The sequence below is a fragment of the Archocentrus centrarchus genome, chromosome 3 (genome assembly GCF_007364275.1).
Source record: "Archocentrus centrarchus isolate MPI-CPG fArcCen1 chromosome 3, fArcCen1, whole genome shotgun sequence".
NCBI lineage: Eukaryota > Metazoa > Chordata > Actinopteri > Cichliformes > Cichlidae > Archocentrus > Archocentrus centrarchus.
This window is the reverse complement of record NC_044348.1, coordinates 1,603,221-1,630,869: the sequence shown is the minus strand read 5'-3', so window position 1 is coordinate 1,630,869 and position 27,649 is coordinate 1,603,221. Positions and strand designations below refer to the sequence as shown.

Sequence of the window (27,649 nt, the reverse complement as noted above, 5' to 3'; positions counted from 1 at the left end):
ATAAATATCATTTAGACAAGCTTTATTTAAAAAAAAAAAAAAAAAAAGTTGCATTGCATTTATTTGGCTGAAATGCCAAATCAGGAAGAACACAGGATGTCTGAATTCCAGATCCAGTATTTGGTACTGTATACACTGGATCACTTCCTGGAGGGTTTAGTTGAGGTCATTTCAACACACCAGATATTTAAAAAGTCCTGTCGCATGGCCGTCACAGCAACTGTTGCCATAGTGGGTTCTCATGGCGACTGGACCTGCTGATGTCACTCAGTCTTCTGCAGCCAGCAGCATGTCAACTAATTCAAAATAAACTGTTCAGCCGGTGGCGCCTTGCTGTGTCTCCACTGTCATCGTCCATTCATGTGAGGACACAAAGGACAATCAGAGACACAGCTGAGACTGGACAGGAGTCACACATTCAACTGCTGTTGACTAGAAAACTAAAAATGTCCCTGGCAGCAGTCTTCACATATTAAGTTGTTGCTGCCTTTCATCAATACTGTTTCATGAATAAGATGAATTAATATGTTTAAAGATTTAAAAAAAAAAATAATTCAATCTGGTACAAAAATTCAACTACAAGGGGACCGACTCCTGACACCTTTGTAACAAGACCTCCGAGAGAAAGAAACATATTACTCTATTAAAGCTGTTGGAACTGCAAGCTAAAATCACTTATAGTTTGCCAATCAGATTTCTTAGCATGGCACTTTAGAGACTTTTTGCTGAGCTCTGCATGCATTCTTACAGCTTAGTAGAGACAGTGTAGGTTTAAAAGCAAGAGACCTGTGGACCTCTAGAGCACTGCTGTCAAATGTTTTACTTGCACAATATCTGATGTATTGGAACAGAAACTAATTTGGCTGTAGGTCAACCAGCGTTGAGCTTATTTTATTTTTTACAAATTTAAAAAAGTAAAATAACTGAAAATCCATCTGCAACATTCTGTAGATGTTTGCTCAGTTCTATTCCATCCTTATTTATTGGCAGATCTGCCAATAAATAAGGATGGAATAGAACCTGAAATTAATCAATGTACAGTATTTCTTAAAATCTTTGAAAATGTATGAAAAAAAACCCCATCAAAAATAGAAAGTCTATCTGCAATATTTTGTTGACTTAATAAATATTCACGACAAGTTTCAGAAGAACAAGACAATACAAAACATTGTGTAGCGCTTTGCACATTTAATACTCATACCAAGTTCCAAAAGAGTCGGCCTAGGAATAAAGAATGAGTAGGATTAAAGGTAAACATCAATGTACAGTATTTCTATTTTAGTATTTAAAACTAGTGCTGTTACATCATCCAGACTTTCTCACTAGTATGTACATGTAGCATTCCCTTTTAAACAACAAAGTAAAGAGATATGGCTCCTTGACTAATCAAAGAATATTTTTTTCTCTGAAATTCACCACTCTAATCTCAGATGATATCAAATGTCCAAAGGAGTAATATTGCTATATTGCTGTATCTTAGGGCAAAGTCACTGAAAGGGCAACAGTGAGTGAACTAAAGCGTGATAACTGCTGTGAGTGACAGGGATGTTAAGGGAACAAGCTGAGATGGTATTATGTTTCCCCATTTAAAAGAAAGAAATAAAAAAAAAAAAAACCCACACAATCAGAAAAAAACAAAAACAAATCCCCAAACTGAAAATTAAATGCCTATGCAATACACAAATATCCAAAAAGACAAATGTTTGAATTTATTTGTACCTGTACCTTTTATTTTTGAACAGGAAAGAGCTCAGATATTTCTCAGCAAAGTTATAACCTAAAAGAACTAAAACAACACTGTTATTAAAATGCACAGTAAATCTGGGGCAACAGTTTTTGTGTATAATATCAGCTTCACATGTAACACAATGGGACAGTGTACAGCCTAAAAGCATATTTCTTCTTTTTATACTAATGTGTGTCCTGGCTTGTCAGTACACTTGAGACTGGGTGGCCCCCAACCTTAAACAGTCCCACACACAAGAAGTTCACTATATAATACAACCAGCTGCTGAGAGCAGGGTGGGGATGGCTGGGCTGAGAGTCTGGGGAGCTATATGGGGAAACATTATACGCCTCTATGTCTGCTCCGGTCAGGATCAGACTGACTATCTATGAGATGCACTGGTATCTCTCACCTGTTCTCACCCTTCCCTTCCCTTCCCTGCACATGGATGTGAAGCAACATTTCTTTGTTAATAGCGGAAGCAAATTTAAACTGCATAGTCAGCTTAGGTTTCCAAAGGTGCCTCTAAACAAGAACAATGTCCTTAGGACAGATGAGACCAAAATTGAGATATTCAGTCATAGTACACGGCTTCATATTTGAACCAAACACAGCATATCAGCACAAACACCTCATCAAGCACGGTGGTGAAAAGGTGATGACTTGGGCTTGTTTCGCAGCCACAGGATCTGGGCACCATGCAGTCATTGAGTTGACCATGAGCTCCTCTGTAGGGCTAGGGCTAGGGCTATATCTATCTATCTATCTATCTATAATATTATATATCTATATCTATCTATCTCTCTCTCTATTTATCTTTTTTTTTTTTTACATTTATTTATTTGCTCCTAAAAGGTATAGACAAAAAGCCACTTCTGAGTCAAAGCTAAATAACACAGATATCACACGGGCACTTTTATTATCATTCAGCTGTAGATGTACATGAGAAATTGCTCAAAAATAAACTATTGGCATATTTAAATAATAATGCTCCTCAAATAAATTAATGCTTTTTTTCCTCCATAACAAAAGTCTCACAGCTGTGCTATTAAAATGTAAACACAAAAGATAGAGAAAAAGAGAGCAAAAGGCTGACTTATTCTTTATAAAGCCAGTGTCCAGTGAAGTAGATTTCAAAGTGCTTCCTCCCATGTGTACTGCTGTATATCTAGTGCTCTGTGCTAAAAACAAAACATGTAAACAGACCGAATGAACAAAATTCCATCCTTCAGTCAGCAGGGTTCTAGCTAGCTGAGCCTGGCTGAGGACTTCAGCTGTTATTGTAGCAGTCAGCTAGCGACGCGGCCACCTTTTTCTATTCTGTTTATACTTCACTCTGCATTTAATTAAACTCTAATTTATTAAACTCTGGCTCTCTTCCACAGCATATCTTTTGTCCTGTCTCTCTCCCCTCAGCCCCAACCAGTCACAGCAGATGACTGCCCCTCCCCGATCCTGGTTCTGCTGGAGGTTTCTTCCTGTTTAAAGTCAGTTTTTCCTTCCCACTGTCACCAAGTGCTTGCTCACGTTGAGCACGTTGAGGTGACTGTTTGTTGTGATTTGGCGTTATACAAATAAAACTGAATTGAATTGAATAGCATTAGCATCAGTATACATAGTGGAAAAGATGAGTGCTCGATCCTTTTGTTGGGACTTGTTTGCAGCATTCTCTACAGAAAAAATCTGTTCATCTGACAATTTTAATCCAAACGATCTCCAAATAACTGAGAATTGTTTCTCTTTTTACTAACCAGCCCCTCTTCAGTAGCTTCGTGTTGGTTTACTTCTCCATGCTGTCGCTTCCTGCATGATTTACGGGTGAACCGGTGAGGGAGCGAGGCGGGGCAGTGTGAAGTTGTGCAGAGACAAATTGGGAGAAGAGGAAGGTGAAGTGGTGGATCTACAAGCATGATTGTAATGCGACATAGACTATATAGATATAAACAATATTGTCTCATCTTATAACGAGTATGAAAACATATCGATATTTCTTAAAATCTCGATATATCGCCCAGCCCTACTCCTCTGTATACCAAAGAATTCTAGAGTCAAATGTGAGGCCATCTGTCTGACAGCTAAAGCTTGACTGAAATTGGGCCATGCAGCAAGATAATGATCCCAAGCACACCAGGAAATCTACAACAGAATGACTCACTTGTTATTAGTCAAAGTGTTGCAATGGTACCAAAGTCCAGACCTCAATCTGAGTGAAATGCTGTGATGGGACACACACACAAAAAACAAAACAAAACAAAAAAAAAAAAACTTAAGAAATGTTTACTTGAAGGTATTGCTACTAAAGGAGGTTTTACCAGCCACTCAATCATGGGGTGTACTCAGTACTTTTACACACTGCTTAAGCACTTTGTTAAATAAATACTGACACTGACAAGAACTGGATAATGTTTTTGGTGATATATAAAACCTTAGAATTGAAAGAGGGTGTACCTTCTGTTTTACTATGACTCTAATAGCACACACTGGTTACCCACATTTCTAAAGGGGGAGGTTCAGCTGGTAATGCATAACTTATACCAAGTCATTTTTACTCTGGCGTTAGGGTAACCCATGTATATTTTCATTAAATTTAAATGAACAGACTTCTGAAAGCAAATACTTTAAGTATTATCAAAAATAAATAAAATCCTACGAAATGGTACAAAACGCTGTACCAGAATATTCAACAATTTGGACATTTGTCTGTTATGTACCATTTCAGTTTTTAATCTAAGGACTCAGATATTATTTTTTTAAATACACGCCTGCCATCCCTCTAACCCACACACAGCAGTTATGTTTCAGTTTACCTCATTGTTAGCTACTCAGAGCCTTTATGAAGTGATTTGCTCACTTCTCGACTCCGTTTACTTGTTATTTTTTTGTAGTTAAGAAAAAAAAAAAAAATATATCAGACATTTTGGTCCAAAGCAAAATCCCTGCTTGGACAGTGACACACACTACTCATACAGTTCAGTGAATAAGCACTCAGGAGAAACAGTCAGTTGCTTTTAGTGATCATTGTACTTGTGAAAATCACAGCACAGCAAAATTATCTCTGACTTATGAATATGCTAATTTTGTCAGTGTTGCATTTATCAGTCTTTATCAAAGCCTGTTTAAACTTTATCATTTACAAATGTTTGAATACTCGTCTTTAGATCGATGTATATGTAAAAGTATTTATTGTGTATACTATCTAATCCAACAGCAGAAAATGCATTCAGTAGGGAACACTCAGCACTAACAGACTGGCTACTCAATCACATTCAATCAGAGCATGTGCATTAGTTTGGGGCTGGACGTACACAGCTACACACACAGCACAATTATCCAACATGTTAGAGAAAGCAAAGCTGGGAACAAAGTTAGAAGGAAGCATAGAGAAACTAAAGCTTGAGGATTTATAAAGTCCTTGATTGCATAATCCCTGCTATCACTGACACCTCATCTGCCTCTCATAGATAATATCAAGAGCCTGACATGTCTGAGGCTTCTAGTAACTAACCTAACCAGACAGTAGAGTGTGCAGTCACAAATCCCAGATTCTCAGTTCATCCCCTTATTTTCAGACATACACTAAAAAGTAAACTAAAATATACTAACTGTAAAAAAATAAGAGTCACACCTGTAATCAAGCAAAAAGGAAAGGCATTAGCAAAAGCATAGTTTTATTCTCCCCTCTGGTCATTTGGTAAGTCGTCCCCATTCCTATGGTTCAGTACGAGTTCACAGAACACGCCGTCAACTTCCAGAAATAAACTGTTTGCTCATGCGTGGGTGCGTTGAAATAGTTTGGCTCCCAAACCAGAGACAAGATTTTTCTCTCTCCCCTCTCCCTGGCAAAATGTCTAGACGTTCAAAAAGGCACAAAAGGCTGTTGACAAACGGAGCTTGAATGACTTTGTGAAAAATATGATCTGAAAGTTTCCACTTTTAAGTGTTATCTCTATGAGGGACAGTATTTATAGATCATTATGTGGCAGAGCAGGCCAGCTACATCAGACTCAGTGTATTTTGTTAAGGTCTTGTCAATTATCCAAATCCTGGAAGTCTCATTCACAAAAAAGCTTAGAGCAAAAAAATCTTAGTCTTCAAAATTGTGTTCAGGGACAGTTGTTACTTTCAAGTGAGGTTGGAAACCATACGATCTGCACAAGTTAATATTTAAAAAAACCCTCTGGAAAGCCAGATCAGGAAAAAAAAAAAAAAAAAGGGTGTCAGCTGTAAATGGCACTAGTATTCCCTGAGTCTTCATCTTTTCTTTTCTTTGCCCCACCCATCCCTTCTCCTCCTTCTCCACCTCCTTTCCACACCGTGGTGCACTCAGGAGACCTTAACTCTAGTGAGAGTGGAATCACTTTTCTTTTTCCACTTTCTCCCCCCCACACACTGGAAAAGCCCCTGTTCACCTCACTCTGAGCTCCTGACTCAAGTGTGCTCCAACGTGCCCGCATTCCTAGACAGTATCCCCAACACCGGAACTGTTTACCGCCTCAGTCAGGAATGCTGATTTCCAGTCCAGGTTTTCATCAGACCCAGTTTAGGCAGAGAATGCAACAAGAATTCACTGAGTAATACTAGCCATTAAAAAAGCAGACTTTCCCCCCCATGTCACTCATACAGACCTACAGAGGACTTTCTCTCTCTCCCTCTACAATAATAGATACAGGGCTATAGTGCCGGCAGCTTCTGTGCTGGAAGCCATATTTTGACCTAGATTCAAAGAGCTTTTTGAATTCAAATTCTTCACTGACATTAAACCCCCTCATCCCTTGTATAATTCTGACATTCTGCTGATCTAAGACTCAGAGGTGTTCACAAAGGTGCTTTTCTATTTGCTTTGGCTAATCCTGTCAAATTACCAAAAAGCTGTCAGAAACTCATCTCTCTTCATTTTCTGCTTGCACTGCTGTCATTCATAAATCATACTTCAACAGCCTGACAAACATCAAACATGTGCATTTCTTTTATTTGGCTATTTTTTTCACCTTCTCTTTAACAGAAGTTTCAATTTATATCCATACTACAATACTGAGCATTTATTGATATTTTAATCTCTCCAAATCTAATACAGGTGAACCTTAAGCTGTGACACAGGGGCATGGTCGCCTAACCAAATCTCCAGACTTTCACATCCCTGATTTCAAGCTTGACTGGATTCACCAGCTCTCTGTGCCTCAGGGAATGCTACATTAAAATTTAGAAATTAATAGAAAACTGAGGGAAATTATTAAACATCTTTAATTCTTATTGCAATTAATCCCCCTACATTTTGATCTCCAAACTCTGCATCCGCTGCTGGCTTCTTTTACACAGCGAGAACTCAACTGAAATAAGGACAAGCTAAAATGAAAGCTGTCTGTATGCAGACAAACTGATTTTTTTTAGCCTGCCACAATGTTAACATTTGTCAGATTTCTGCTAAACTACAGATTTACCTCTAATTTCTACAGCACAGATCGGGTATTTGGATCAGACATCTGTTCGATCTTGATTCAAAAAGCTCGATCAGATATTGGTGGGAACATGCCAGTTTATGGACTGATCTATTCAATTCAGTTCTATGTTTTTCTGCAGCAGCACAGGGAAGCTAACAGCAGTTTGGGGTTAATGAATGTCCACTACACCAACAGATTTCCTTTCATGTATTCAAAAGTTTTTTGTTTTTTTTCACCTGAGGCAAACTGTGGTCAAGTAAGCTGAAAGGAGTGAAAAGCATCAAGGCTTCAGCTTCTCTCTCGTTCACTTTCACTTATGTTTGATTGGAGAGACTTTATTCCATTAAGCCTGATGTTGCCTTCCACACAGAAGAATGAATCAATCTCTCTTCCTCAAAAATGAATTTAGCTTATTAACTTAACACTGGTGTCATATCAGCGTTCTGTACTGGCAGATACCTGACATCAAGAGAGGTGTGTGTGTGTGTCACTTTAACATGTACAATAGGCTGAGATTCCTTAAATAAAGATTTCATCTTTAACACAGGCTTGAAAGTCACTGGTGTTTTTTTTTGTTTTTTTTTTTTAAAGCAAAGTCAGCCATACAGCAGGTATTACATCACTGATATTACTCTTGCAAATTATAAATAATTCTGTTAATTTTCATTACACTCAAATAGCTACTCTGTGCGTCACATAATTGTGGTTCCTACAATCTGTGCTGTTCTGCACACACTTCAAATCATGTTAAATTTACACAGTAAGAAAACAACCACAGCAAAAAGCACTAAAAAAACAAAACAAAACAAAACAAAAAACAAAGATAGACTCCAAACCAAAGGAACTGCATATAAATACAGTGTTACTAACTGCTGGCTGCTGCAACTCATCCCAAACCCACAGTTCTACTTCTGTCCACTCCTCCAACACAGCTGCTGCTTGTACATTTCCCTGCCGGCCTCCTTCCAGCTCAAACAGCCATGCAGGCCAGGCCAGCAATACACCACATGAAAATGAAGCTAGTCATTCAGAACATCAGCCCCACTGTCCTGTCCTCTTACATGACCCCTACACCCTGTGTGTGTGGATGTGTCGTCCTTCAAATAGCGCTCTGCACACTATTCAAGTCCTCTCAACTTAATCCAATATTGTCCCTCTTGAGGTTGTCTCAAAAGAAGTTTTGTTCTCTTTAGGAGGGCAGGAAAAACAGGAAGCTACATTCTTTCATAGCAGCAGGCTGCTTATTAGTCCCATTAAAGAAAAGAAAAAAAAAACAAACAAAAACAAAACAGGAAAACTCGTATTTGAAATTTCACTATGATTTCTGCACCAAAAGGCAGCCGAAGTTGTGAGGTGAAGTTGTAGGAATGACTTGAGATGGCATCTCACTTGTTGACTTTTGGTTAGGTCTGATTTGAACACTCAGGGAATGCAGGTCTGTATTTACACATCTGTGCTGGGTTATTGAAGAAGGCAGGCTGAGGCTAAGAAACCCATACACTCTATAAAGTAACCAAAACCAGAGGTTGATGAATTCACGATAATCCAACAACATAACATGAAAAGCTAAATCATAAATCCCATGTGATGCAACTCTGCGTGTCTCTCACTGATCCCACCAACTGGGACTGCATCTCAAGTCGCGTATAAAGCCGCATCACTTGTTGGGTCCCGAAACAAGGCTGCCTCTGAGCAGCTTGGAGAAGTAGGTCACTGAGGATTCCATTCATTTGTACAGCGCTTTCCAAATAGTTGCGCTTTTCCACGCAGCCCAAGACTTCCAGCTGTATGTTAACCCTTTAAGGAGCTGCAGGCCTCACTTCTGTATCAGCATCACATCCCAGTGCCCTGATTCACAACTAGTTAGTAAACAAACAATGTGTATTTGGGGGGGGGCTTGTGCTCTGCCTGAAGTTCTTTAAATATGTGGAGATGATGTGTGATTTGGATTCTAAACTAAAAAAGTTTTGACTTTGTTTAGGATTATTGAATTTGCTTTTTCTGTCTACACTGTGTGTGTGTGTGTGTGTGTGTGTGTGTGTGTGTGTGTGTGTGTGTGTGCGTGCGCATGTGTGTAAAATGGTTTGAATTTTAAAACTTTACTCAGTGTTTTAGTTAAATTCATGAAGAAAAAAAGAATGTAACTATGAGCTGAAACTCATTCAGGAGAGCAGCTTTTAAAGTCACTGAAAACAACTTTTAAAACTGGGAAAAAATCAAAAGCCAATAAATTGACCATACCAGCTCAGAAAAAACAGCTAACTGATCTATCAGCCTTACCCTAGCACATAAGCACTCAAACAAGCTACCACAACATACCAGAGGGATCACGTAACCAGACAACCTTCCCAGTCTCCCTCTTTTCGGCTGCATGTGCTCTTATGGTACATCCACAGCGCTGAAATGGGCCGCTGATTTCATCTTACAGAGCTGAATCAGCAGACCTGATATGACCACAAGCTGATCCAGGTGGGAGAAAACTGAAGGGTGTGGCCTCATTCATGCTGCCAAAGGCAGAAGCTTATTAAAAACTTTACAATGACACCAGTGAACCAGAGGTGGATGCACAGAACACACAGAGCTGACATATCAAATTTATAACTTCCAATAACTCAGAGTGCTCTGATTCAGACTGAGGACTTTGTCAAGAAAGAAATTTCAAATGACCTATTTTCCAAACCATTCTACTATACATTTTTTAATGTTTTCTTTATAAATGCATCATGACCTTTAATGTTCACCAAAAAGAAACAAAAAAAGAAAGTTATACAAGCGCCAACAGAAATCCAAATGAACTCCAGCTGTTCTGACATGTTCTGTGCTTATGATTACAATCTTACCCAAATTGATCAGGTCAAAAGCATTAAGAAAATTATAGATAACTTTCCTTGAGTTACTATTTAAGTGCTTGTGCTTATGTTAATGTAGCAAAACCACAGTTACCTCACTTTGGAAATTCCTGACCTGATGACACAGAGATAAACGGGCAGTCTGTTTTGAGTCACAAAGCCTAAACAATTCTTACTGACCTGTCTAACATGTCAGTACGTTTGGTGAAATCTTTCATACTACATACATTTACAGTATTTTTCACCCAACAAATTAAAATCAAGAAATCACATCAGCCACAACATCTGTGAACAGTACAGAGGGTGGGATGTGCGCCTGAGTCTGAAGGAGAAAACACCTCAGATCCTAAAATAATACCATATAGAATTCTTTTTTTTTTTTTTTTTTTTTGCATTTTTGGCCACAGCGGCTTTTGTGGGCAGTGGAGAGAGACAGGAAATGGGGGAAAGATACAAGGGAAGACACGCGGGCAGATTGGCAACGGGCCAGGACTCGAACCCGCGCCACTCGCACCGCAACGCAGCACATGTATGTGGTCGCTGGCTTCACCACTAAGCCACCCAGGCACCCCCATATAGAATTTTTTTTTGTCAAGAAAACATAAATATATCAATTTAAAAAAATATACACTGCTCAAAAAAATTTGTCTTAGCTATTTTAAGATTCCCTAGTGTGCTATACTAAGGAATCTCAGCATAGCACCAAAGTCTTTTAAACTTCTGGGATATTGATCTGGTCAATATCCCAGAAACATCCTCTCTGTGCTCACTGCCTGGCACCATGGCGCCCCAGCTGGTATTTGCCATAGTACACCAGAATTGGTGGCAGGCCCACTACTGGTGCCCTGTGCTTTTCATAGATGAGAGTAGGTTCACCCTGAGCACATGCGACGTGACATAAAAGGGTCTGGAGATGCCATGGAGAACATTATGCTGCCTGTAACATCGTTCAGCATGACTGGTTTGGTGGTGGGTCAGTGATGGTCAGGGGAGGCATATCCATGGAGGACCTCATCAGGTTAGGCAATGGCTCCCTGCCTACCTGATTAGGCATCTGGATGAAATCCTTGGACCCATTATGAGACCCTACGCTGGTGCAGTAGGTCCGGGTTCCTCCGGCCCGGCCTCATGTAACAAGAGTGGAGGAGGCAGTTCCTGGAGGATGAAGGAATTGATACCACTGACTGCCCCCCATGCTCGCCTGACCTAAATCCAATAGAACACCTCTGGGACAACCCCACCAGGTTGCACTTCAGACTGTCCAGGAGCTCAGTGATGCCTCGGTCCAGATCTGGGAGGAAAACTCCCAGGACACCATTCATTGTCTTATTAGGAGGACGCCCTGATGTTGTCAGCCATGCATACAAGCGTGGAGACTATACAAACCATTTTGAGTTGCTGCAATGAAATTTCAGCAAAATGGATTTGCCTGCCGCATGATTTCTTCACTTTGATTTTTGGGGTGTCTTTGAATTCAGCCCTCCCTAGGTTAATAATTTTAATTTCCATCAAATGATGTGTCAGGTGAAGTGAATAACATTAATTATGTTTTCATGATAGTACCTGTTAGTGGGTTTTGGGGAGCAGGTGAACATTTTGTCCTCAAAGTTGATGCGTTAGAGGCAAGAGGAATGGGTTGTGATGGCTAGATAACTGGGTCAGAGCATCTGACTGATGTGTTTTCAAAGTGTTTCTGGCCTACAGTTTTGGGTCACTCCCCCACCCCCCCCCCCAGAGAGCTTGAATAACAAAAAATAAGGGAACATAAATCAGGTATGATCATTCCTAGTTGGGTCAGCTTTCACCAGACTGACATGTTTTAACCAGGAAATAAAACACATGGCTAATTAGCATAAGCCAAGGTCTCACAATACACAGTGTCACAACATTGCATAATATTGTGCACTTTTTATCTCTGTTTCAGAACGGTTACACCTCTAATAAATACCTGCATTTGGGGTAGTTCCTGTAGGTGTCTCCTGTCCAACATTCAGACACAGATCTTACTTAAACTATGCTGGCTGGTAAATATAACAGATCCTAGGGGCTTCAAGTATCCTCATTCTAAGACACTGAATAAAATGAAATGTCCTGCGATATTTTGCCCAAATAAATAAATAAAATCTGAGTCTTGCTAGCTGTAGAATGAAGAGCCATACATAATACAAGAAAGAATTGTAACTGACTTAAATATCACCTCAAAGACCATAAGACAGCATCTCTAACTCACATGAGGGAACACATTTTGAGGGAAAAAAAAAAAGAGGAGCAGCTGATGAATTAGACAATGTGAGCCCTCCTCCTTCGCCTCCCCATAGCTTCAGTTTATTTTGATCTCTGACACTGAACAAGCCTGACTTTGGTAGGGGCTGACCAAGAGAATTTCATAAACTGTACTTTGATGTCTCCAGTTTTATTTAACAATAACAAAGACCAACCTGTATTAAGTGCACCCCCTAATGATGATGGAAACTCTGTGTAATATGTGTGAGTACCACTGCAGGCAGGGCCATTATGTCAGCCCAGTGTTACCGCATACAGCTGTTGCCATAGGTGCACAGAGACGCTTCCTCTCCGCTGCAGCAGCACCGCTTCATTCTATTTTTCATGAGCTCAGTCAGTTGCCAGGGTTTTTGTTTCCATGGCCACACTGCAGTCTGATGCAACAAAAACCAAACCAGAACACCCCCCCCCAGTTGCCTTGGCACAGTACCAGCCCGGGGACTGCCACGGCACTACAGGCTAGCACACTGACTGACTGGTGTGTCCAATCAGCCATGGTGCCAGCTGAGGTAATGTGTATGTGTCTCCAACCTACTCTCATTCTCATCCACTGACCGACTAAAGAGCAGCACAATACTTCACGCCTTCATACCCTCAATGATTCAGCCATTTCCCAGTCCTGATGGATCTACAGGAAAGCCTCAGACAGGAAGTTTCTTCTAATGCCTGTGTGACGTATTTTTTTCTCGTGTGCTTGTTACAAGGTCGGGGACTACAATGGGAAAACTTTAAAAAATAAATGTTAAAATGAGTGGGCAAAAGTGAAACAGCTGATTAGAAAACAGCTAAATATGCAATTTGAAGCAGAAGGACTGTGAGGCCAACTGCTGCAACAATGGATTCCAACACTTTAAGTGAAAAAGATGCGTTGCTCTTCTCTCTTCTGTAATAACTATTGAAATTTCCTAGAAATCAGAAGTATGTTTGAATAAATCTAAGAGGGACAATATCACTTTATTCACAACAAACCATCAGTTCATCGCCTTCATAAAAAAACAAAATGAAGTGGATGAAGGAGAAAAGTACAGCGTGAAGAACAAATGAGTAAATATAGTGTTTGAGAGTCCCTGTAAATGCATATGGCTGAGCAGGTGGTTGTCCTACCTGGATTGTTGGCCTCCCCCTCCAGGACCTGCAGCTCGGTGCACTCAGCGAGGGAGTGCTCCAGGCAGAGCTGCAAGAAGCGGGCCTGAGTCCGGCTCACCCTTTTCAACAGGGACAGCAAGGCTACCGTCTGCTCGCACTCGTTCCACCCCTTGAACCAGCTGGCCAGCACGCCCACCTGATCGCGAAACATCATGGTCTGCGAGGCGGGATGAAAGCTGGCGGACTGAAGCGTCTCTGCTTTAAGACTGAACGGAGGGTTACGTGGTGGTTGGTGTCTGTGTTCAGCTGAGACACTCTGTTACCATTCTAAGCTTCTTTATTATTAGTCAGGACAGCAGTCTCTGGTGGTATTCCTGCTGGAGCCTTCTCCTGTCTGATAATCTCTGGTGGTAAGGGTGAAAGGGTGGGGGTTGTAGTTGCTCTTCTAGCTGGGCATTAGGTGAAATGGGCTGCTGCTGAGTCGCTCTCAGAGAGATTGATATTTGATGAGTCAGCTTTCTTCCAGCACAGGCTGTGTCACATCAGTTTCAGCCTCACAGGCATTTTTCTTCAGGGAATCCCTCACAGGCCTGCAAGAGGGTGTCAGACGTTAAGTGAGGGAGGGGAATAAAGAGAATACTTCAGCCCCACACCACTCTCCGCTTCCTTTTCAGTAGGTCTCCCTCTTTCTATCAGACCTCTACAATGACTTTTACAGAGCACTAAGCATCATTAAAAAGGCGACGGTGTCCCTGTTGCTTCAGCCTCGCAGACTTTTGGTGCTGCTGCAATGGGGCAGTTTGTAAGGGGGGGAAAAAACTCATACATACATTTATAGGTCGCCTCCTCGCCGTCGCTATGCGCACAGGCTTGTGGCATTCACCGCCCAGACAAAAATAAATAATTTGCGTTTTTGTTTTTTTGGTATCCACCCATTCCTAAAAATACAGCTGTCTGCATTACTGGCGCTACATCCCGGAATTTTCCAAAAAGGACGCCGGGTTACCGACGGCAGCCACTGGCACGCCTGAATGCAGTACAGACGTTAGCACCGACTTCCCTCCGTTATTCTAATGACAGGTTAGTTTTGAAACCGCTGTATCTGAGCCCGGGAACAGGCTGTGAGGGTAGGTTTCAGCCGGAGAAACACTGTAGCGCAGGCTAGGAGCTGGCTCCAGGTTCCTGAGCCTTAACCGCTGTCTAAAACTGTCACTTGGCTTCATCAGCACACCGGGGATGTCTGTCAGCATACAGTAGTAGTGCGAGCAGTTTGTAAAATGTTATAAAACGGAAAACGAGTTAATAAATCTGCACATTTATCCGTATTCCTATCTAGACCATTTCCATAGGATAACCGCCGAGCAACTGTGATTTTAACGCAAGTTATCGTTAGCAAATTGACACTTCCCAACAGCGTTAGCAATGAGACTAACATTTGACGGCTGTGGTTTCCAAATTCCCCTTGGCTTTACTTCAGATGAAAAACCTTTAGCTTAGTCAGCTGCTAACATTTTAATTTAAAGACTAAAGTAGAGTTGACAAAACACCGGGAAAAACGTTTAGCTAAAAAAAAAAACAAAAAACTTCAATCTGAGGGTTTGAATTGTGAAAGAAATGGTCATTACCTGCTGGCGCAGTTTGCATGGTTGGGTTTGCTTCAGAACGGGCGGCAGGCTCGGCTTTTTGGGGGAGCGGTGCCCCTTTACTCCCGGTCTGTGGGATTTGCCATCTTGACTAACTTTTCCTCTGCCTCTCCCCCAGCAGACGGGCTCCTCTGCTCTAAAACTCCACGGTCAGATTAGCGGTACGGATGGCAGCAACTTCCGTTAATAGTTTTCAAAATAAAGTCAACCAGTGGCGTTGACCAGTTTTTTGTTTTTTAAGAAAACGTTATAAAGGAAAACTAAAATACCACACCAGTTTCAACCTAAAAACGTTCAGATTTTTTAGATAGGCTGAGGAGTGCAGCCATTCGGGAGGGGCTCAAAGTAGAGTCGCTGCTCCTCCACATCGAAAGGAGCCAGTTGAGGTGGTTCGGGCATCTGACTAGGATGCCTCCTGGGCGCCTCTTGGGTGACGTGCTCCGGGCATGTCCAACAGAGAGGAGGCCCCGCGGCAGACCCAGGACACGCTGAAGATAATATATCTCTCGGCTGGCCTGGGAACGCCTTGGGGTCTCCCCGGATGAGCTGGTGGAGGTGGCAGGGTAGACGGAGGTCTGGGCTTCTCTGCTTGTGCTGCTGCCCCGTGACCCGGCCCCGCATGAGCGGAAGAAAATGGATGGATAGATGGATGGATTTTTTTTTTTTTTAAGAATTTTATTTATTTATTTATTTTTCCTCAGGAATCTGGCTTGTTTCTCAAAATTCTGACTTTAATCTGATAATTCAGATTTTATTTTTAAATCCTAGAATTCTGAGTTTTTAATCTCATCATAAAATCATAGTTCTGGCCATGATCCCACTCTTATTTTATTTTATTTGTTTATTTATTGCTTTTCAGTGCCCCTAATCTTTTTTCCCTGTAAATGTACCGGAAAGCACATGTTTATGTACAAGTGTAAAGACGCAGGAGATACAATACTCAGCTTAAGTACTCTGAAAAGTGCTCGTGAATAGTATTTGCGTAGTTCGTGTTTAGTTACTTCGTACCGCTGTTGTGAACGTCCGTTAAAGCATTACGCTTTTATTTTGAAGGTAGGTGCAGTCGATGTCCGGCTTCGTTTCGGTCGCCTTAACGTAAGGGGGGCTCGCGCTGCCCAATTCCACATGCTAGTCATTAACAGTAGAGCATTACGTCAGGGGCTTGGCAGCGCGAGGAAGCACCAAAATAGAGACAGATACATAGTGTAGGGGGGCGACCAGCGACGAAACTACAAGAAAATGTAAGAAAAGGAAATGTTTCCAAAGCCACAGCTAATGAGGTCCACATCCACACAGGAGTGAAGCTGAATGTTTTAACTGGTGCGTCAGGGAGACGTGGAAACTATTTTTAGGTGATAGGTTTGACTCTGTGAAGTGTTGGAATGCAACACGGTTCATTTACTCGACTATCTATGACGGAGTATATACTCCGTGCTGCGCTGTACGTGTACTCCACTGCATCTCAAAGGGAAATTCTCTCTTTTCTACACTATAGACATTTGACAGCTGCTTGTTAATTTAGCATGACCTATTTATACAAAACAACACACTGTAAAATATGAAAACCTTTCTCATAATGTAAAGATACTCAGTTACACATAAAACTCAAAATCCCACTTAAGTAGAAGTACAGGAGTACATTTGTCTAAAGTATTAGAAGTAAAGGTGAGTGTACTTCGTTCTTTCTTTCTTTGCAGAAACTGACCTTTGTGACTGATAACATAATAAAAATGACATTTTACGCAGGTCCAGTGTGTAAGCAGGATTTGTAGAGTTTTATTCGCAGTCTGGGGCCCACAACCTGCAGGAGTCACCACAAAAATGTGAGAGGTTAGAAGAATGTAAAGGAAGAGAAACGCCTCAGAACTTCATCTTTCTTTTTTTCTCTCTTTTATTATTCGTATGGAACTGACAATCACACACACATACACACATATATATATATATATATACATATATATATATATATACTAGAATTTTATTTATTTGTTTTAAGATGGTAACAAGCCAATAAGATCCGGGAACAGTGGTTCAACAACAGTTTCCAATTTTGATTCATCTGACCACAGTACAGTTTTCCACTTTTCCATTTTAAATGAGGCCAGAGAAGCCCTTTTCACTGGATGATAGAGCTGCGTTTGTGGATGGCACGGTGAACCGGAAGTGTTCCTGAGCCCATGCAGTGATTTCCATGACAGAATTATTCCTGTTTTTAATGCTGTACCGACCTGAGAGCCCTGTGCCTGCATAGGTTTTCTCAGGAGAGTGTCGGGGAGTCCAAAGCAGTCTAAAGACGTGCTTGCTAGGTTAATTGGTGATTCTAAAGTGGTCGTAGGTGCGAAAGGTCCAGGGTTAACCTGTCTCTTTTCCTAAATCAGCTGAGACAGGCCCCGAATCATCCTGAAATGCTAAATAGGTTTAAACAGGTTGTGTTGAACACAGGGATTTCTCAGCTCTGTGAGCAAATAACGCGGTTTTCCCTTTTCTATATTTAAACTCTCTTAGAGAAGTTTACTTTGAGTTTATTTGAACCCTGACTGTCACTCATTAGTGTAAAAGCCAATAAATCATCGTCTTTTGGCGCCCCCGTGTGGCTCACCTTTAGTATTACAGCATCCCATTATAAACTTTCTCGTTTAGGGGGAGTCGGGGAGGTTTGTTGTTGTTTTTGAGTGTAGTTATTAATACATTGGCAAATTTTTCTTCACATTTTTAAAAATCAAAATAACTCACATTATCCCGCAAAAAATTATAATTTATTCGACTTACTAAGTTTAAAAAAAAAAAAATTTATTTCTATGTATCAAAATACGTCATATATATTATACTGAGTAAAAACGTCACATGTCGATGTTAATATGATTTATCGCGAGTCTATCAACAGTAAGTTAGCCTTGCTGTGAGTTTCAGTCGGACGGTTTTGTGGCCGAACAGGAAGTAAAAAGCGTTCAGCGCTAAAATGCCCACAAATAATAAAATAATTAAAAACAGACGCTGGCAGGACCGGCGTGACGTGAATGCTGTGATACGTGATTAAAGCTGCTGCTGCTGCTGCTGCTGATGATGATCGAGTCGTCACGTAGTGCACGTAGCGGATTGGAAATGAGGAAATAAAGAGGAAGCTGACAGCTGATCACCTCCTCCTCCTCCTCAAAGCTGCTGCTGCTGCTGCTGCTTTCATTCACACGTAGCTGAAGTTTAACAAACAGAGGTCTGTGCACACAAGAGAGGTCGTTATGAAGCTGGTGGTCTTCGTTCCTGTCCTCCTCCTCCTCCTCGGGGCTTCCGGATATGCAGAGTGCAGGTGTTTCTGCCAGGTGAGTACTTCCTACATGTGTGCGGCTGTTTGGTTTAGAAAGGATTCCTCTGAGTTACCTGTGCTGTTCTGAAATACACACAGTAAAGATAAAAAGAAAAAAGTCATTATTAGTACGAGGCTTCAGTTTACCTGACTGTCGGTTTTTTACGGTTGTCTTTAAATCCAAATGCAGCTGATTGTCAAGGCTGTGGCCTCAAAATCGTTTTTGATGGTAGGAGGAAATAAAAAAAGTGGGTTTGATAGAGCCGAGGAAATGACTGATGGTATACAGGTAACACGTGTCATGTGAACATGTTGCAGCTAACTGGGCTTCCTTTCTTGCGTGTTTCCATCATTTTAATGAGTGCTTTACACTTGTTTTCTTCTTATCTGTCACTGTATGATTTTTGTCAGTAATCCAAACATCAGTAACAATACGAAAAAGTAAATCAATAAACACAATCGCGGTTTGGCCTAGGCCCCTACATTTAAAATGAATTGGCAAAATCATTTTTATTATGTGTATTGTAGCATTTATGTTGTTGCTAAAGTAAAAGCGTGGAAAACAAAGGGACTGTTAATGTTAAATACAAAGTTCGGTAGATGACTTGTGAGTCCCCTGGACATCGGCCCACCGATGTCCTTTTAGAAGATGTAACAACAAAGCTGTTAAGATTTAATTCCCTTCATTTTGTTTACTTAAGGACATTTCCGGCATACATATATTCAGAAAATAGTAGATACTTTATTGATCCTATGAGGGAATTGTGTTGCAGCAGCGGGATAAAGAATAGAAATAGTACAGAATAAGTTAACACGATGAAAGTAAAAGCACAGGTGAATAGTGGAGGTGTTACACTGTGAGATGGTGCCAGAAGTGTGTGTATATATGCAGCAGTGAAAAAATAAATAAAACTGAGGTTAAGTTAAAGAATAAGAATGAGATGCAAATTGCATTAATAAATAATATGTACACTATAAATCTAAGAAATGGCTGGATGAAGACACGTGTGTGGAATCTGATGCCTGCCAGGTGTGTTCACCTGTCACAGAAAGGAGCGCTCCTTATGGCAGCTGGGTTGACTCAGTCTAAGGGAGAAGGAGCTCTGCCTCCTCGGTGGTGTGGAGTGGAGCGGGTGTGATGGAGAGCAGTTTGTTCAGTGACCTCTCGTCTGACTCAGACGCTTCCAGATTCTGACCCCAGTGATGGTCCCAGCCGTGGGACTTTGTGGAGACTCGGTTTGTTGATCCCACTGGTATCTCTGGCACTGATGCTAAGCCCTTTGGTTTGTAAGCGCAAGTCTGTAAACTTGCACTTACAAAGGTGTGCGACAGACAGCACTCACTCACTGTCTGTCAGGAGTGAATGTACACAGGATGACCAGATGTCTGTGTTCCCTCTACATCAGGTCACAGGTGACCTGGATGACTGCACCTGTGACGTGGAGACCATCGACAACTTCAACAACAACCAGCTGTTCCCCAAACTTCAAAGTCTTCTGGAGTCTGACTATTTCAGATTCTACAAGGTAAGGTGGACTCATACACACACACACACACACACACACACACCTGCAGGTGAAGTCTGTTGCTCAGAATGTGTGTTTGGCTTTGATGCTCTGCAGGTGAACCTGAATAAGCCATGTCCTTTCTGGACTGCCAGCAGTGAGTGTGGTCTGAGGGACTGTGCGGTGAAGCCCTGCTCTCCTGTGAGTTTAAAGCTCATCTACCAGCTGTAAACAGACCTTTACACCCTATTCAGCCTGCTGTTAACGTGTGATCAGTGTCTGAGTAACCTATAACAATAGAGCCCCACAGCGGCATTGCTTCTTGTGAACCAACTTAACTACTTTTGCATATCACGTTTAAATTGCGGGTGCAGTCGCTGCATATTTAAAGCAAGCGTAAATGCAAAGACATGCAGGCTAGATTGAATTATCTTTAAAAAAGAAAGATTACATATTAACACCAGGTGCACACGGTCACATCAGACTGACTGAAACTCTCTTCACAGAACGAGGTGCCCGAGGGGCTTCGATCCTCTTCCCACAACAAGGTGAGTATTTAATGATCCTTGTCAGGTAAATGCAAACTGGCTGCTGTGGGGGGCGGGGTCTAACAGCCAGAGGGTCCCTGGACTACATCATAACATCAACTTTGACAACAGTTTACAGTCTCTGTGTGTAAAGTTTGCTGAGGAGAAATGGCAGTTTGGAAATGATTCACTGCTGCAGCGATGCAGTACGCAGGCGGATTAAATACACCCATGCTGTGCAATATCGCTTAAATGTCACATGATTCAAAGTGAGTAAGTTAAGAGCTGATGCAATTTTCACTCATCTGGCAATTGTGCAAGATTTTGCTCATGGCTGTGCTCGCTTCTGTTGTATACTGCATTTTCAAAAGAACTCATCAGGAAAGTGTACTGAGGTGACAGAAGGAGCCAGCCCAAAGATTTATTTATTTCTTTGCAGCCAGTAGTCACCCCCTGCTGGCCATAAGAAAGAATGCAGGTTTAAGGCACTGCCCACATTTAGTTTGCGTTTCAGAGCTGGAAGCGACATCCATCTTTTATATCCCGTGCAGTCTGTGGAAAAAGCATTGCTGCTTCATTCTTTAGGAAGCGTCTGAGAGATTCTTCCCCTATCAACTACTTTTGTGGAGAATCTGATTGGGGTTGCTTGAACTACTTCCAAAAAAATTGTAAATGTACCACCTGACTGATGTTCAGGGTACTGCTGTACCTGTTGGTATTTATAAAGACTAATTTTGCAGTTGAGTTTTACATGAAGGGTGTGATGTTATTTAATTAAAAAAGCAAACAAACAAAAAACAAGTTGTGGGGCTATAAGAAATAATTTTTTGTGGGTGCATTATAGTTCATTTTACAATAATAAATGTTCCTATGTTTATGCATGATCATAGTAAATTTAACAGAATATAGCATTGCTGCACCTCAGACTTCCTCTGTAATTCATGGAATTGTAAATTGTGTGTGTGTGTGTGTGGGTGTGTGTGTGTGTGTGTGTGTGTGTGTGTGTGTGTGTGTGTGTGTGTGTGTTCAGTATTCAGCAGAAGCTAACGAGCAGCAGGATGAATGTGAGAAGGCAAAGCATCTGGGAGCTGTAGATGTCTCTTTAAGGTAAGTCTTGCTCATTGGGCTCATCTCATTTGTTCTTCTCTTTAAAATGTAGTTTTGAACTTTGAGAGCATTTAATCTTAGATTTCTGCCTTTTGCCTGTTTCTGTATAAATCCTAACCAACACGTCTCTGTTGTTTTTAATGATTTCCTTGCTAATAGCCGAGATAACAAGTATGGGTGTTTTTAGTTAAAGAAGAAGCTTTCTCCAATTAATGTGTAACGTTCTGTTAAACCTTCAAGTAGGATACCAAAAATATACAGTCGGAGTGAAGGTCGACTTCATCTGTCTTTGAGTATGTTGCTGGTACAGTAATTGAGAGATCCAGTGCAGTTAGTAAAGTCTCAAAAAGCAGATTATGAAATAAAGCTTAAGATCACTCTTACCCTCCATTCTAGTTCAAACAGTACAGTTCAATGTACATACAACCCCCCCCCCCTTCTCCATCCACCTCCTCCTTGGGTCCGGCCCAGGGTCCCCTACCAGTAGGGCATGCTGAAAACGCCTCACCGGGGAGGCATTGTACACATGTACCCAAACCATCTCAGCTGGATCCTTTTAGTGTTTCCATTATTGAGCTTTCTTATGTGAACTTCCTCCACTTCTGCTGATGGTTTGCAGATATTCTCCCATTTTTTTATTTGCTTTTTTGGAGACTGTATAAAATCTTGTAGAAAGTCATGGCCAAGGAATCTGAATTCTTTTAAATGTTGCTTAAAGTTTATCCAGAAAGTGTAGATCTGTTCTTTTTTTTTTCCCTGACTCAACCAACTGACTGCTCCTCTTCTTTTTCCCAGCGCTGAGACCAGAGAGGCTCTGCTCGACTGGAGCAAACACGATGATGAAGCTGAACGCTTCTGCGTAGTTGACGGTGCGTCTCAGTCCAACGGTGTTGGATTCCCACCATTTAAGAACAAATTAACAGCTGATTGACAAATGGCATGAATGCGATGGTCAAATGCGTTTTTATTTTAAGGGAGATCGTGATCTTAAGGAACAGAAGTGTTTTGGAAGTGTACCAGAAGTCGTGAACATAACTGAAGAGGAGCAAAGAAAAAGAATGTGTCTCTTGTTTTTGGAAAGCCACACACAAATGTGCTGCTGTGTTTAAGCAGCGCTGGGACTGATTGTAAAATGTACTATAAGGAGTAGTTTTAGGGAACATAAAGCAATTACAACACCAAGGATTGTGTAACATTTAGAAAATGCAATGAAACACTAGTATGTGTTTCTCCAGAACTTTAATGAAATACGTGTGTGTGTGTGTGTGTGTGTGTGTGTGTGTGTGTGACTCTCCACCCTCTGCTAAGTTCAGTCACATTTGGCTAACAAAAAGATGGTTTTATAGTGACGTACAGCAGAATAAAGTGTCGCTGTTTTCCCAGACGAGGACTCACCAGACTCCCAGTACGTCGACCTGCTGCTGAATCCAGAACGTTTCACAGGCTACAAAGGACCAGAGGCCTGGCAGATCTGGAACAGCATCTATGAAGAGAACTGCTTCAAGTAAGCATTCTGAAAAACTGCATCACATTTTTCTATTTTTTTTTTTTTTTTTAACTTTTTGTGTGCAACTCAAGAACCTTACACTACAAACTGAGATGTCAGTCTGCTGATGGAGCTCGAGCATTTGGGATTAAGTCACTGTGCAACTGCGTCTGTGTTTTGTGCAGCACAGTGACTTGGGATAAGTAAACGTGTGTGTCTATTTATCTCACACTGGGACTTTGTGTTACCCTTTAGTTCATCTGCTGTTTGAAGTGAGCTGCTTTAGCTCCCTTTAAGCCAAAGTTTGGGTTTCTGTGCTACAGCCAAAGAAGTGTCCACAATGACCATACTGGGGATATCCAGTCCCTCTGACATCATACAGAGCCAGCACAGCCTGAGCTTTGGCTCCCAGGGTTTATACAGTGATCTCATTTCACCATATTTACTATGAGCATCCACCATTGTGTATGATTTAAAAAAAAAAAAAAAAAAAGAAAAGGCAAAATAGGTCCCCTTTAATGAAAAGCAAGCAGGTGTCAAAAAAAGCACTTTTGTGTCCTTTCCAGACCATATTCCATCAAACGACCGCTAAATCCCAACGCATTCCAGAGCAGCTCAGGAAGTGAAGGTGGGAAGTCTTCATTGTTTTAAAAAAATAGTAAGCAGTAACAATCTGTTTGGTGTTATTGTTGTTGTTTTTCTCTGTTTCTGATGACACTGACTTTGTTTACAGCAAGGACCTTCTACAGCTGGCTGGAAGGTAAGCTGTTGCTTCACCTGAAGATTTTGTTGAGTTTTGTCTAGTTTTCGGTCAACCCTGTGTGTCTTTCTCTGGCAGGTCAGTGCGTGGAGAAAAGGGCTTTCTACCGGCTCGTCTCAGGTCTCCATGCCAGCATCAACATACACCTGAGCGCCAGATATCTGCTGGATGGTGAGACATCACATTTATTTTCTCTTCTTTTTTTTTTTTTTTTTTTTTTTTTTTTTTTTTTTTGTCTCGAGTCAAAATAGCTTGTTCTGACTGTGTTGTGATTCCTAACTAGCCCTCTTTTATCCACTTTCAGACAGCTGGTATCAGAGGAAGTGGGGTCACAATGTTTCCGAGTTCAGACAGCGTTTTGACTCTGAGCTGACGGCCGGCGAAGGGCCCAAGAGGCTCCGCAACCTTTACTTCCTGTACCTGATAGAGCTGCGAGCGCTGGCCAAAGTTCTGCCGTTCTTCCAGCAATCGTCCTTCCAGCTGTACACGGGCAGACCCGAGGAGGACCAGGAACACAAAGAGCAGCTGCTGCACATCCTGCAGCTGGCCAGGTTGGTCTCAGACCACACCGACTGTTACTGGGTTTTCAGCACGGTGTAATACAGCCTGCCCTTTTTCTTAACTTCAGTTTATTCTAGTTCTCAACATGATATTTATGTTCTATAAACGTAATGCTTTTGCCATATTTTTGCTTCCAAATGCACATGCATGTGCAGTTATGTGGTATGTGTATTAACTGTTTACTGATACCAATTTAAAGTCTGGATGGCCTCCAGCATTCCTGCTTTGTGTGGCTCCCTTCCTGTAAGCCTGTCTGACCACGTGCCCATCTGCAGATTTCACCATGGACCATGAGCTCGCTCAGAGAGCAGACATAAGCTTCTGTGTCAAACTGACTAACAATTACACCGGTGATCATCATTCTGATGATGGAGCTGAGCCTTCCAGAGGAGTCTTAGAGGAAGGGCCCATTGTGTCAAAGTTGGAGGGCTGATGAGGAGCGTGCTTGTTGCTTTTTCTCCAACATTCAGGCACCATGAAATTGTTCTCCAGGCAGCGTTTACCTGTAACATCCTGAGGCTCTTTGGGGGAACATTCAGAATAAATGGCCTAAAATTTAGTTTATGCCATCAGGGTCTGGCAAAAGGAGTTTTTTTTTTTTTTTTTTTGGCCACAAAAAAAAGGTTGTCACCTATTTGTGTCTTTTTCTCCAAGGGGAAATTCAAGTTGAAGTGTCACGGGTTTGATACACTGGAGAAAGTTCAACATCGATCTCAGATGGGCAAGTGATCAGAAAGGAAACTTCCAGAGTGATCAAAACAATAACAGCTGCAGTGGGAGTGGTCCAGAGCTACAAGAGAAGATGACCTTGAAGGAAAGATCAACCAAATTTAAACAGATGCAGTAAAGTGAGGATGCTGTGAACACTTTAGCAGCTAATTTCATGCAAAGTGCATTCATCAGAAATGCCAAATCTGAAACAAATTAAAGATCTTGGAGCAGTTGTGCTGTGGATGTGACTCCACGAAGGCGAGATCAGGGCAGCGTGAGGGTCAGGCCAACTGCTGCAGGAGACCTGGTACTTCTTGTGGCTGAAGATTTCTTTGTCTCCGGCTTTGGGTTGTTGTCACGCTCCAGAATGAATTTGGGGGGGCAGTCAGATGGCGCATTGACAACAGTGCATAATGGACATGAATGTAAACATCTGAACTGTGTTGGGTCTGAATTTAGAAATGTAGAAAAGTGTGGGTGTGTGGGGTTAGCACTCTGAGAAATGTAGGTGGCATGGTAGAAGACACCTGTGCTTCTGCTGCATGGAGTCCAGTTATGAGCTTAACCTGTTCATGATTCTTCATCTTTAATCACTGTCACGTCTCTTGGTTTTTTGCCATATTTTAACATGACTTTCATCTCCCTTTTCTAGATCTTTCCCTTTGCACTTTGATGAGACCTCTCTGTTTGGTGGGGATGAAAAGGAAGCAGCCAAACTGAAGGTCAGCAAGTGTTTTAAAAACTCGGCTGAAGTTTGATACTGTGGAAATAATGCACAGATTGATTACTTACTAAGAGTTCTCCATATTTGTGATTGTTTGAGCTCATAAATTTAAAGGTTTTTTAATAAACCTTAGGTTTTGTGCAGTGAAAACAGTTCATTAAAATTCATCCAGTCAGACCACCTCAGTTAGAACTGTACGTGAAAATGTGCTGTAAATAAAAACATCACTGGATTTAAAAAAAATGCTCGTGTTGCAGAAATAATCCAGATGCAGGGAGAAATCTTCTGTCCAGCAGCTTGGTGCAGACTCACAGGAACATTGACTGAAGTCGCAGTTATTCTCTGTGGTTAACTTTAACGATGTAAAGTGACGTGAGTCTTCTTGTGTGCCGTGTCTGTCAGGAGGATATCAGACTGGCCTTCCTCAACATCTCCAGGATCATGGACTGTGTCGGGTGCTTTAAGTGTCGCCTGTGGGGGAAACTGCAGGTGCTCGTTACCTTCCTCTCTGCAGTCTCTTGTTAGCTTGAAATACACATGCAGCGCTGCTCCTCTCTTGGTGGATGTGCTGTGAAGACAAACTGCATTGTGATTTGCTCTTTCTGCCTCTCTCATGTCACAGACTCAGGGATTAGGCACAGCTCTGAGGATTTTGTTTTCAGAGCGACAGATTGAAGCTCTGCCCAAATCCAGTAACCAGCAACCCACTTTCCAGCTCAGCCGGCAGGAGATCGTCTCCCTGTTCAACGCCTTCGGAAGGTGAGGGAGAGCCTGTGGACATCAATCTGTGCTATATTTAAAATGGCTTAGTTAAAACTCACAGCCACTCTGCTCCTGGGGGTGCTTTTGTTGCCCGTGCATTCGTTTTTATTAGATCTGAAGCACTTTTTAAAAATGATTTTTAAATATGATAAATGGGCATGTGCTGTTTAGGACTGATGTTAATCAATGTCAAACTCCTGAGGCTGTCACCTCTCGGTTTGCTAGGTTTATTATAATAAGAGCCTTTAGAATAAGTTTATATCTAGTAACTGGATTTTTATCTTTTGGTTGTTAATCAAATTTCTTAAGTTGCCATAATCCTACACATTTAACTCAGCACAAAGTTAAGGACTTAAATGTCTCCTCCTGAATTTTGCACAGGATTTCCACAAGCGTCAGGGAGCTGAAGAACTTCAGAGTGCTGCTCGCAGAGGAGCAGTGAGGACAGTGGGAGGAGTCTGCCTTCACCTGCCGGCTCTTCTCTGATGGGTTTTATTTGGACATGTGCACTTTTGTGGTCCCAGACCACCGCCTGCCATCTTTCCTACTGTCTTAAACCTGCTGAAATGTAGACTGAAAGATCTGCTTTAATCAGCTAATGTGCAAAGAAATGATTAATCCCTTTCTCTTGAATTACAATAAATCACATTTTATTTTTATTTTTTATACAAAATCACACTTTATGGTAATGGTTTAGCTTTCCTTTGAATGGCACAGATTTTTTTTTTTTTTTTTGTCTGACTGAGAAACTGGCTTCTCTATTTTGAACCTTTGGTCAATGAAATTACTTCAGATGGTGTTTTGGGGCTGACCGCTGATGATGTTCAGACCTGTGTTGCTGTGATTATACTTTGGTCCTGAGGATGGCGCTGTTTGCGGAGAAATGTAAAATCTAATTCTTCTCAAAACCTTCAGGGGAAAACTGAATGTAAATCAGACTTGATTCTGTGGATAGCTCAAAGTTACATTTGCTATCAACATGTGTTATTTAAATAATAATTCTATGTGTGAGGAAAATTTTGTAAGCCCTTCAGCAGAGATCACTAACATTTATATAAGCTGGTAATGTTCACCAGTGTTACCGACATGTCCAGTATTGCTTTTGGCTCACAGGGAATATTGGACATTGCGCTGTTGGATGTTATCAATTTGGGGATTTACTTTTATTTTAATTGTTAAT

The 27,649-nt window shown here is 41.4% G+C and overlaps 2 protein-coding genes across 3 annotated transcripts in view; one reads left to right on the top strand and one right to left on the bottom strand.

Annotated features, from left to right (window-relative positions):
• The window catches only part of samd4a (sterile alpha motif domain containing 4A), a 53,483-nt gene extending 38,314 nt beyond the window's left edge, over positions 1-15,169 (bottom strand). For both annotated transcript variants that reach the window (XR_004019696.1, XM_030725887.1), the window contains exons 1-2: positions 15,008-15,169; positions 13,401-13,972 (exon numbers count right to left, since the gene is read on the bottom strand). Coding sequence is in view for 1 of the 2 variants with exons in the window: in XM_030725887.1 (XP_030581747.1) it covers positions 13,401-13,596 (196 nt within the window). In the remaining variant the exon portion in view is untranslated. The remainder of the gene's footprint in view (positions 1-13,400; positions 13,973-15,007) is intronic.
• A 2,839-nt stretch (positions 15,170-18,008) lies between these two features.
• On the top strand, positions 18,009-27,128 carry ero1a (endoplasmic reticulum oxidoreductase 1 alpha). Its single transcript, XM_030722633.1, has 15 exons — positions 18,009-18,342; positions 19,733-19,852; positions 19,949-20,032; positions 20,338-20,379; positions 21,389-21,465; positions 22,261-22,334; positions 22,849-22,969; positions 23,518-23,579; positions 23,685-23,711; positions 23,790-23,882; positions 24,016-24,262; positions 25,636-25,705; positions 26,110-26,196; positions 26,330-26,466; positions 26,851-27,128. The coding sequence occupies exons 1-15, from the start codon at positions 18,262-18,264 to the stop codon at positions 26,909-26,911; spliced, it is 1,383 nt and encodes a 460-aa protein (XP_030578493.1). The 5' UTR covers positions 18,009-18,261; the 3' UTR covers positions 26,912-27,128.
• The last annotated feature ends 521 nt before the right edge of the window (positions 27,129-27,649 follow it).